The sequence below is a fragment of the Rana temporaria genome, chromosome 2 (genome assembly GCF_905171775.1).
Source record: "Rana temporaria chromosome 2, aRanTem1.1, whole genome shotgun sequence".
Lineage (NCBI taxonomy): Eukaryota > Metazoa > Chordata > Amphibia > Anura > Ranidae > Rana > Rana temporaria.
Window position 1 is genome coordinate 61,839,195 of NC_053490.1, and position 12,157 is coordinate 61,851,351.

Here is a 12,157-nt window from a genome sequence, read left to right on the forward strand (position 1 = left end):
ACTAATTTTCCTCTCAGCCCAGTCCGCCCCATAACAGTGTAGCGCAAGCCGGCGTAGGACTCTTTACGTGCTGCCCCCCTGCAAATTGCTGCCCTAGGCCTGGGCCTTGTTGGCCAAGGCCAGGATACAGCATTGGTATTGTGAATGCCCCATTGGCCCTATTGCTGCCTAATGTCCTTCATTGCTAGGAAGAATAAGCTCTAATAAGAGTATATTTGCCTGTACATACTGTATGTAAAATAAGTTCCATATGCAGAACTGTGGATGCAATTTTTTTTTTACACAGGTCAAGATATTGGTGCTTTACACACTTGTGCACATGGGCTCATATAATACAATACTGCTGCATGCAGATCTATATATTTTACTGATCTGAATGCACAGTATTGCACGACCATGTGCTCTTACCCCAGTGATTTGACATGCATTCACATGTAACTAAAACAACAAACACCTATCTGAAGAGTTTATGACACCTTGGGGACTGATTGTTAGATAAACCCAACCCTTTTCACCCCTCACAGGACAGCCTGTATCCTCCTCAATCCCCTGCATTCAGCTGGGTGCCAAGGCCCCGGAGTCCTATCTTTGTCCACTGTAGTCCACCATTCAAATAACGGGCCCCACACTGAAGACAATCAACGCTAGCCAAGGTTTATTGCAACGACAACACACCACTCACTCCCACCCAAAGCCAAAGTCTTTGGTGCGTGGCCCATTATTTGGATAATGGATCAGGGGGACTGAATTTTGTTAACCCGAAAACTGTTTTCAGAGTTTTTCACATTAGGTAATGCATGGGACCATTAGCATCTGTCTTGACGCACTTCACATCACCATAGTGTTCAAATTAGAGTCATCATGATCCATAGTGACCCACATTAGAATAAATGCTGGGGTATGTAGCCATATTCATTTGAACTGCAGAGGCCACCCAGATGAGTGATGAAACAATGTCAATATCGCCAAACAGGTCCAGTTGAATGTGAAATAACTACTAAAGGTTTGAAAGCCTTCACTATACAAACAGTAAATAATTACATGTGCATTACTGGACATCTCCTTTACAGCATAAAATACAGTATATGCATATTCAACTCTGCCATAGCATCCTGTATGCAAGTTGGTTTTATTGCTACTCTGCTTAGGGGGACGGCTCTTGTAAAGTCTCAGTACTTACAAAGATACACAGCAAGATGAGGTTCCATGGGAAATACCTCCTGCAAAAAAAAAAAAAAAAAAAATGCACCATGAGATCAACTTTATAGCAAATACTGTATGAGGACTGGACATTGTAATATCAGAACTCACACTTAAGCCATTAGATGGCAGTAAACTAATGTTTGCTCTCTATGTGTTACTACTGAACTTAAATTGATATTAAAGCATTTTTCTTTTAAAGCAACTTTTTTTTTTTATCAAAATCAAAAACATGTTATATTTACCTGCGCTGTGTATTGGTATTGCACAGAGCAACCACGATACACTTCAGCGAGTGCCCCTGTAGAAGGCTGCTTTCTATGAGGGAAACTTGTGCAAGCTCAATCCCTTGCATCAATCTCTTGCGTCTATAGACACAGACAGGGCAGTTCGGTCCTGCCCCCATACCTTACCACAGGATTTGAGGAGCCAATGGCTTCCGCTGCTATCAATTTGCCCAGTGAGGAAGGAGAGAGCCAAGAGTCACTGCTTTCATGCACAATGCTGGATCGTGATTGGGCTCAGGTAAGTATAAGGGAGGGCTGGGGATCCTGCAGCACAGAAGTTTTTTTTAACTTAGGGTAAAAAACCTTCAGACTTTAGAACCACGTGTCTGAGCAGATGCTTTGTCCCGAAAGACATGAATAGGACTGTCTGCATGTGGATGCATGAATGAGGCCTTATACTTTATCTGCACTTTGTGCACTTTATCTGAACTTTTGTTTGTAATGCATAGTTTCCAAGTGTCCCTAAGTTTGGAGCAATGTCCCTCTGTCCCTTATTTGGCCTAATCAATATAGATGTGTATAAAATGCATTTGGTATCTATCAAAAAGTGTTTTCCAGCACTAAACCTTTCATCTGATTTCTAAATTGCTGCATTTGTAAATTCCAAAAGCCAATATAAAGGAATAGTAGTGTCAAAAAAAACCACACAGTTCTCTTTTTAAGGGGGCGTGGAAAAGGGGTGTGTCCTATGCTTGCATACTTTTGGTGATAGGTGTCCCTCATTCCCATCTCAAAAAGTTGAGAGGTATGGTAATGTGTGCATACATTATTCAGTAACTACATGAATTGCCTGGTGCCCGATCACTCTTGGAGGATAAAGTTATCAGTCAAATTGTCTTTGCATGTCCCCCCACCCGGACCCATTAATAGTTTTCCAGTGATCCCCCACCTACCCTGCCTCAAATCTCAGATTGAACATTCATTCCTACTGTGTGAAAATCAAAATGGTCTCATTTTAACTACAGATCATGTCAATGAGCCGGCTCTTACCTTGGTCCGCTGCAGCAGGCCAGAACCAAGTATGTTGTGAAGAAAACAACGCTGTCAAAGCAAAACCAACAGGAAGTTAGTTGTAGGAATGCCTTTTCATACATTTATTACCAAAAAAAATAAAATCTGACATAATGAGGATATTTATTTACAACTAAAAGGTAATGAAAAAGTGAAGTAACTCCAAGTGTCCTGGTCACCTCCCTGGACCCTAGATGCCTTGTGCTGCCAGCTTATTGGTATGTAAACACCACAATAGCCATGCAGTAAATATCCATAATAACTCTTGAATTGGCACGCGATCGTAGGTCAGAATGACCGTCCTGACCAATGAGAAGTGCTTCTTTCTTTCTTTCTTTCTTTCTTTCTTTCTTTCTTTCTTTCTTTCTTTCTTTGTTTCGTAACACCACACCAGAAGAAGCCTCAGATGTGCTTATCATTGATCAGCACAGTCAGCTGCATTGAACACTAATAATTTGCCCTTGCAAGCATTTTGATGGATAGTCATCATATTGGGGGTTGATTTACCAAAACTGGAGAGTGCGTAAGCTGGTGCAGCTCTGCAGAGAAACCAATCAGCTTCCAGTTTTTTTTTGAACAAGCTGAAGTTAGAAGCTGGTTGGCTACCGTGTACAGCTTTCACTCTCCAGATTTAGTAAATCAACCCCATCGTGTATTGCGGTGTATGGTGGCTACCCCGGTAGCACAGGCTGCTATGTGCAGCAGGGTCTGGAGGGGTGGACAGAATATTTGGAGTTTGTTTACTTTTCATTTTTTGTGTAAAGGTGAACTTACCCTTTAAATCAAGTATAACCAAGCCAAATCTTTTTTTTTTTTTCATTTAAGAGTAGGAAAAGGTTAAAACTCAAAAAGTATTTTTTTTTATTCTGTTTTTGTTGTGGTCCTTTGCATAATCTTCCTTTAAAGTGATTGTATGGGTTAATTTTTTTTTAAATAACAAACATGTTATACTTACCTCCACTGTGCAGTTCCTGCTGTTCACGGGTCCCTCTGCGGCTGTCTCGGCACCTCCCCGCAATAGCTAACCCCCCTCTGGGAAGCTCTATTCCAAGGGGGTTAGCTTGCGGGCGTGCTCCCTGTCATACACGAAAGAGTGTATGACTCGGTCCTGCCCCCCGGCGGCCGTGTCATTGGATGTGATTGACAGCAGCGCAAGCCAATGGCTGCGCTGCCATCAATCTATCCAATCAACAGCCAGACTTTGTGGAGAAGAGGACACCAGGGGACGCGCACAGCAGGTGAACGGGCTCAGGTAAGTAAACAGGGGGCTGAGGGGCCGTCATTGCCAGGTGTTTTTTCACCTTAATGCATAGGATGCATTAGGGCGCATGCGCCGTCCGTGGACATATCCCAGTGTGCATTGCTCCAAATACGCCGCAAGGACGTATTGGTTTCGACGTGAACGTAAATTACGTCCAGCCCCATTCACGGACGACTTACGCAAACGATGTAAAATTTTCAAATTTCGTTGCGGGAACGACGGCCATACTTAAGATTGGTACGCCGCATATACGCCTCATATAGCAGGGGTGACTTTACGCCGGGAAAAGCCTAACGTAAACGGCGTATCTGTACTGAGTCGGCCGGGCGTACGTTTGTGAATATGCGTATCTAGCTGATTTACATATTCCTAAGCGTAAATCAGCGTACACGCCCCTAGCGGCCAGCATAAATATGCAGTTAAGATCTGACGGCGTAACAGACTTACGCCGGTCGGATCTAATAGAAATCTATGCGTAACTCATTCTAAGAATCAGGCGCATAGATACGACGGCACAACTCAGAGATACGACAGCGTATCTGGAGATACGCCGTCGTATCTCCTTTGTGAATCCGGGCCAATGAGGTTATGAGACGCATGATCGTCCGGTTTTTAGCATGCTAGTCTCCATATGGCAAAAAATAATAGGTTACTAAACTACAAACATTCTTGTATGACAGAATGACAATTCGGAAAATTATGTAATGTATTTGTAATGTATTTGTTTCGGACAAAATCTACAAAAATTTAATGAACCGGTATGTGTTTGTCCCTTTGGAAATTTTTGGACGAAAGCTGTGTACTAACAATCAAATTATCGTAGGATCGCTTTGAAAATCTGTAGTTTTTGTACGATATTCTGATCGTGTGTATGGGGCTTAACTTCCTCACTTGTAGGCACAATTTGAAGTACGAGGAAGTCTCACCAAAGTAATGGGAATGCTTTTTTGACAAGAAATGGTCCTGTCAATAGTACTGGGGGCAGAGGATTCTGGGAGGAGGAGACACCGGCCAAGCCTCACACGTGATGGAATCCTTTTCGGGTGGAAGAAGCCTGACATCGCGATCCCCCTGGGCGATCAAAGGCCCTGGCTGGGTATATAGCCACAAGCGTGAAAGACTTTACCTAACAGGAGGTCATGAGGAGCTGGTAAGCGGCTATTATATGAGGTGGAGGCTTTTCTTGAGAATTCACAAATTTTTGGTGAAAGTGTAAAGCACTGAGGGACACATTGGGGGAGATTTACTAAAACTGGAGAGAGAAAAACATTGTAAATCTCTACATAATAACCAATCATCTGCTAGGTTTTATTGTCAAAGCTTGATTGAACAAGCTGAGGTTAGAAGCTGATTGGCTACCATGCACAGCTGCACCAGATTCGGAGTGCTCCAGTTTTGGTAAATCTCCCCCATTGGATTCAACATCACTTTATGGGCTTCTTTTCTGTCTTCTACTTTTATGTGGTTATGAACATAAATTCATTAATATTTTACAACCATTTAATTAGTGCAACTGATGACTTGATTTATTGTTATGTGCTGTGTGTATCTCACAAGAAAATTGCTGCATATACTTATTTCTCTTATCGTCCATGGACGGACACAGCTCCTTAAATCTTGACAAGTGGGTTATGTTCCCTGTTTACAGGAGAGGACTAGGCAGAAACATGTTAAATAGTTAAATACATGTTACATTAACAGAGTTGAACAGCCCCGCCCAGGGGGCGGTCCCTCCAGACATAACCCTCCTCACTGCAGCTTGCAGCCCCAGTTTCGTTCTGCCTAGCAAAGGAGAAGGACGTATGGCTCCCTTTGGGCCCAGCGCCCTGAGGAGAAATTTTATTTTATTTTACTTTACTTTTTCTTGAAGAATCTTCTTTCAACTGTTGGCTGAGAGACAGGCTGGATATTATAGATCCTTGTAGTCTACTCAGTCCGACCAGCAAGCGTGGGCACACCTTTGCAAAGAGGCTTGGTCTGCCACGCCATACCTCATGACTCCTGAGGTGGCCGGTGAGCTTTGCTCCGAGGTCCACATATGACTGAGCTGTGGTGTTGTCTCAATCACAGTGGACCGGGCCGACAGCTACCTCCATTGCGGTTGTAGGTCTGTCAGGAATGCGTCAGCGAGTCCTCGCTCGGACGGGTAAGTACAGTCCCTCCTGCTTCGGTGGGTTGGTACAGCTGGGCATTCCTGGGGTTCGGGGGTCCCTTCCCCTTACTTCCCTGCTCCTTTCCCTTGCTGCATTGCTAACATTGCTGCTGTCAGGGAGGAGGGGGCCTTCCTGAGGGGACTGTGTTATCTGGCCTGTGTTTTCCTTTTTTGTATTGGGCTTTCCTGTGAGGTAAAAAGCCTTGTGATGAGCACAGATGTTTATGATTATACTTCAGCAGACGCTGACTGATTGGTGACACCTGTAATGGTTTTGCTTTTTATGCTGTATCTGTGACTTGTCCTTAAATAAAACAGCCCTAGGAGGCTTTTCCTGTTTAAACACAGGTCCCTGCAGAGTTACCTCACGGTTCTTTTCCTCACAGGCAGCGCTGGGCAGTCTCCTCCTGAGGGAGTCCCCTGGTTACCCCTGGTCAGCGCAGCAAGTGGGTGAGAGGCCCTGAATAGGGCTCTAGGAGCTTTTGTCTATTTGTATGGACAGGTGTGCATATTATAATACACACTATATGTAAATATTGGAGTCAGTATCTGGGTCCTTCCCCACATGCTGGTGGTGGCAGCAGGTGTTGGCACCTGTGATTCCCACAGAGTTTTTATTGTTAGTCCTGGACACAGTTTGTGCCAGGGTGGGGGTGGACTGCGGGCGGGCGGTAAAAGAGTGCCCCCTTCCCCCGTTATCCCCTGGGGAATGCTCTGTTTGGAGCCATGGACTAGGTACCTAGTTAAAAAAAAAAAAAAAAAAAAGGCAGAATAAGGCATTTATGGGTGCGCTTTTTACTGCTGCAAGGGACTCTCCTAAGCTGCATAGTGCAGCTGGGTTTCCGCTGAGGGCTCGGTCTTTTTTGGATCACACAAATCAGACCGCTGTGTAGGTTTTTTCCTTCTGTGCCCTTCTTTGATAATTTCTGAGATGCGGAATGAGAAAAGCCACTGAGGGCTTTTGTAGTCCCTCACCGCCGGGCGGGAACCCCTACTTGTATGGATCTGACTGATAGAAGATCCGAAGTACTGACCCGTTCCATGTTTACCATGCTGGGGTCTGGCTTGCGGCCTATTGTGGCCACTACACTGGGGTCTCAGTGGTCGCTGGCGCTATTTTTTGGGAGATTTTTCAATTACATTGAAAACTCCCATTGGCGCCCATTTTGTCGTAGCCACGCTATGGCGCAGCTTACATTGTGCTGGCCTTTTTCCTGTGGCCGCGTTCTGAACGCTCGGCGGCCATCTTGGAGTAGTCCTGACCCCTAGTGCTGTATACAACTCACAGAGTGAGCATTTTGCACCAGACAGTGGAGGAGCACCGACTCTCTCCTGAGGTTATTAGCCTAGCGGACCAGCTGGTCCAGGGCCTCATATAGGTCTGTGATGCTTCATTGAATGCTGCGCCCTTGTTATCCAGGGCGTCTGTTTCAGAATGGTTTTATGCACACGGTGGTGTAGTACTTAACTCCATTACTTGGCAGCAAAAGAGTCATTGGTTCAAATCTGCACACTGACGCCAATCTGCCTGGAGCTTGCATTGTCGCTCCCTGTGTCTGTGTGGGTTTCCTCCGGGTACTCCGGTTTCCTCCAAAGACATGTGTGCATACACCTACATAATATACATACACACTATGTGTGTGTGTATTATTTAGGGGCAACCCTCCCAGGCCGTCAAAGGCCCAGCTGGGGGACTAATCTGTCCCTGGGTGCATAAGCCGATCACGCCGGCACCCAAATCCTGCCAATGTATATAGCCTTCCCTCCCTGTCTCTAGGTGGGAGGGGCGGCTTGCAGGTTCACAATTCAGTGAAACCTCCCTGCTCTCCGACTAGTGGGTCTGCGAGGTGGTCTCTTCGGAGTACTAGATAGGGTTTCCTCCTATCCACAGAACAAAGTTCTGTCCTTGTGTCTTCCCCTCCCGGCACGTCGGTCTGCCTTGGGCAGTGTGGGATTTGCTAAGCTGCAAGGTAATTTTACCTTTCCTGCAGGACGAGAGTTTTGGGGTTTTCTATGGGCCTCAGGCCCTAAATACCTTTGTGAACGTCGGGTAGTTCCGCATGGAATCCATTTGTTCGGTGGTAGCTGCGCTTCATCCGGGGGATGTCCTGACGTCCTCGGACATCAGGGACGCATACATGCATGTCCCGTTTTGCACATGTCACAGTGTTTTTTTCTGTGCTTCGTGATGAGAGAAGGGTCTCTGTCAGCCTGTGGCCCTCCCTTTTGATCTGGCGTCAGCACCATGGGTTTTCAGCTAGGAGCTCGCACTTATTTGAATTTTGTTGGGACAGCGAGGCTTTGCCTCATTGGCTACTTTGACGACTTTCTTCTGAGAGCAGCTTCTGTCTCCGACCTAGTGGATAGGTTATTCCCATTCAGACCCTCCGAAGATTCGGGTGGATGTTAAACGTTTAGGCCAGAAAGTGTAGCTCAGTGGCAGCAAGCCTGCCCTACATGTGTGCGACCCAGGGTTCAAATTATGGGCATGCTAGGTTCCGACTCAGCGTTGGAGTATCTAGTGTTGATCCAGACTCCTCAGTGGCAAAGGTCCTTCTTCCCCTGGAGAAATTGCAGACTCTTCAGTCTGCGGAGAAGGTATTGGCATCACGCAATCGGTCTTCTCTCCGGGCGCCTGCTGGTTCATGGTCTGTGGGTAGCCTACTTCAAGGTGGTACAGTATTCCCAGTTCCACACCCTGGTTTTCCAGTGGAACTACTGTCCAGGTGGTAAAAATCTCTTGTCTCTGAAATCATTAGATTCCTGTGCGCCACCTAGTCAGAGTCTCTCTGAGTTGGTGACAGAGATTCCCGACTCTTCGGTCCGGGAAGTTGTTCCTTCCTTCCAGTGGTCGGTGTTTACGACGAATGCCAGCTCACGGGTTGTGAACCTGGAGGTTCACAAAACTGGGGGGTCCAGTCGGCCCTGAGTCGCTGGACTTGCGTGGACCTATGACCACACCTCCTTGAATGTGTCTGGTCTCGGTAGCTACCCAGGGTCGGGCCTGGCTAGTGCCTGGTGGAAGACCGCCTGGGAATACCAGGTGCTGTCTACTGTTCATTGTCCTACTATTTTAGGCGATCAGGCTATGCTTCTCCTTGTGGTCGACCAATCTGGTTTCAGCCGGACAACGCCACGGCCGTGGCTTCAGTCTACCATCAGGTATGCCGGCAGGCAGACTACTGGAGTCGCCAGATGCTGGACCAGGGCGACTGGTCTTTGTGCTTGGGGTGTTTCGGCTCCCTTGCAGGAGGTGAGCCTCACATGGCATGGATCTCCTGGCAGCTTGTCTCCGCCGCAAGGGTGTCAGTTAGTGGCCAGGTCTAGTGATCTTGTACAGACGCGTCAGTCGCGCTGGTGGCCCTGTGGGGTCTGTATCGGTGATTTTTTGCCATTCCTCCATGGTAGTTGCTTCCTCGGCCGCTCCACAGAGTGGATGCTGAGGAGATCCCGATGATTCTAATCGCTCCAGATTACTCTCGGCGTCCTTGGTACGCTGATATCGGGCGCCTGGTAGCGGAGGCACCCTGGCGATTGCCAGGGCAGGAGGTTCCTGTCTCAAGGTCCCATACTTCCTCCTGTTGTACAGTCACTGACTTGCTTAACATGGTTATTGGAAGCCAGACTTTAGGTGACCAGGGTCTGTCTGACTCGGTCATCTCAACAGGGCACCGTAGTCTTCTTCCGGAGGATCTACCGTCGCACCTCTCTTGGTGCGAAGGGATGGAGTGACGTCCACGGGCGTACTTTCAATGTCCAGGGTCCTGCTGTTTTTAAAGCTTGGATTGGATCTAAAAATTGCTTAAAGCACCGTTTGGGGGCAGATTTCAGCCTTGGCTGTGTTCTTTTAGTGGCCTTTTTGCGGCCCGTTCCCTGGTGGGTCCCCTTTTTTTGTGTGCAAGGGGTTTGTCATATACTTTCCCCTCTTGGCCCATCTCTTCCCCCATGAGTTTTGACTCTGGTGCTCTCGGTTCTTCAGGAACCTTCCTTTTGGAAACATCAGAGAGATTTTCTCTTGACACTATCTCAGAAGGTGGCCCCTTTAGTGGCCTTTACCTCTGTTAGAGGGGTTTCTGAGTTGGCGGTCTTGTCTTGCAAGCCGCCATGCTTGATCCCCCATAAGGATTAGGTGATGGTGCGCCCGCGACCTTCCCTTCTTCCGAAGGAGGTTTCGGCCTTTCATACTTTAGGCGTGGTACGCGCTTTGCGGGTATACCAGCCTACTACGGCTCCATTTCGGAGCTTCTGACTCTCTTTTGTGTCGGTGTCTGGTCCACAAAAGGGCCTGGCGGTCTCGTCGACCACCATTTCTCGGTGGATCGGGCAGGCCGTCATACAGGCCTATGCTCCTAAGGGCGGGCCCCCCTTTCCGGTCACGGCACTTTCGACCAGGGCAATTGGTGCTTCCTGGGTTTTTTTTTTTTTTTTCCCGACATCATGCGTCGGTCTCACAGGTGTGCGAGGCGGCGATTTGCTCGTCCGTTCACGCTTTTTCCAGAATTTACATGGTTGCTGTGAGTGCATCTTATGATGTTTTTTTCAGCCGCTAGTTTTTGCCGGCGGCTGTTTAAAGTTGCACCTCCTCCGTTGAGGAGCTCTGCTTGTTTTGGGGTGAAGTTAAAATTGTTTTTACTGATATATTTCCCACCCCTCGTTTTTTGACACTGCTTGGGGACGTCCCACTTGTCAAGATTTAAGGAGCTGTGTCCGTCCATGGACGATAAGAGAAAATAGGATTTTTTGTACTCACCGTAAAATCCTTTTCTCTGAAGTCCATGGACGGACACAGCTCCCACCCCTCCTTTTTAGGTTTGTACTGCTTGTTACGAACTGAGGCTGCAAGCTGCAGTGAGGAGGGTTATGTCTGGAGGGACCGCCCCCTGGGCGGGGCTGTTCAACTCTGTTAATGTAACATGTATTTAACTATTTAACATGTTTCTGCCTAGTCCTCTCCTGTAAACAGGGAACATAACCCACTTGTCAAGATTTAAGGAGCTGTGTCCGTCCATGGACTTCAGAGAAAAGGATTTTACGGTGAGTACAAAAAATCCTATTTTTTATTATATATTTGATTGCAGTTATTTTTGATAGCGCTGTATTACATATTGTTTTTAATATTACAGACTCCTGCCTCCCCTGATTAACCTGGAATGGTGAATACAAAAAGGCTCTTATGATCTTCCATAATTAGAGGGTCTATGCTCTTGGGTAAGAGTACATCTTAAACTCTATGTCGGTGGCGTATCACATGGTGGAGTTTTTTTTTTCTGAATCATTAATGCATTCTTGTGATGTGTTTTCATCTGTTTCACTTACCCTGGGTACTTATAAGTCATTGTGTCTTTGGTCTTTAGAGACTTTATATAATATTTTTTTTTTTATCCTTTAGTTCTTAGTAGCACAATATATTTGCCATTTTCTCACTATTTTGTTGTGTTTTTATCTCACAATTTTATGTTGCAGCTGTTTTTACCTTATTGTTGAGGACTATTATTATTTATGTATTACAGTTGTGCACATAAGTTTACATACCCTGGCAGAATTTATGATTTCTTGGCCATTTTTCAGAGAATATGAATGATAACACAAAAACATTTATTTCACCCATGGTCAGTGTTTGGCTGAAGCCATTTATTATCAATCAACTGTGTTTAGTCTTTTTAAATCATAATGACATCAGAAACTACCCAAATGACCCTGATCAAAACCTTACATACCCTGGTGATTTTGGCCTGATAACATGCACACAAGTTGACACAAATGGGCTTGAATGGCTATTAAAGGTAACCATCCTCACCTGTGATCTGTTTGCTTGTAATTAGTGTGTTTGTGCGTGTGTGTGTGTGTGTATAAAAGGTCAATGAGTTTATGGACTCCTGACAGACCCTTGCATCTTTTATCCAGTGCTGCACTGATGTTTCTGGATTCTGAGTCATGGAGAAAGCAATATAATTGTCAAAGTATCTGCGGGAAAGGGTAGTTGAATTGTATAAAACAGGAAAGGGATATAAAAAAGATATCCAAGGAATTGAGAATGCCAATCAGCAGTGTTCAAACTCTAATTAAGAAGTGGAAAATGAGGGGTTCTGTTGAAACCAAACCACGGTAAAGTAGATAAACTAAAATTTCAGCCACAACTGCCAGGAAACTGCCAAAGAAAAACCCACAAATAACTTCAGGTGAAATACATGTGGTGTGGTTAGGCAAACATGTGGTGTGGTTAGGCAAATGAAGGTGTTAGGTGTG

General features: G+C 46.0%; 1 protein-coding gene across 1 annotated transcript in view; it reads right to left on the reverse strand.

Annotated features, from left to right (window-relative positions):
* FAIM2 (Fas apoptotic inhibitory molecule 2) overlaps window positions 1-12,157 on the reverse strand; it is a 55,598-nt gene that overhangs the window by 20,482 nt on the left and 22,959 nt on the right. Inside the window, exons 6-7 of the mRNA XM_040340263.1 lie at window positions 2,478-2,528; window positions 1,181-1,220 (exon numbers count right to left, since the gene is read on the reverse strand). Coding sequence (XP_040196197.1) covers window positions 1,181-1,220; window positions 2,478-2,528 — 91 coding nt within the window. The remainder of the gene's footprint in view (window positions 1-1,180; window positions 1,221-2,477; window positions 2,529-12,157) is intronic.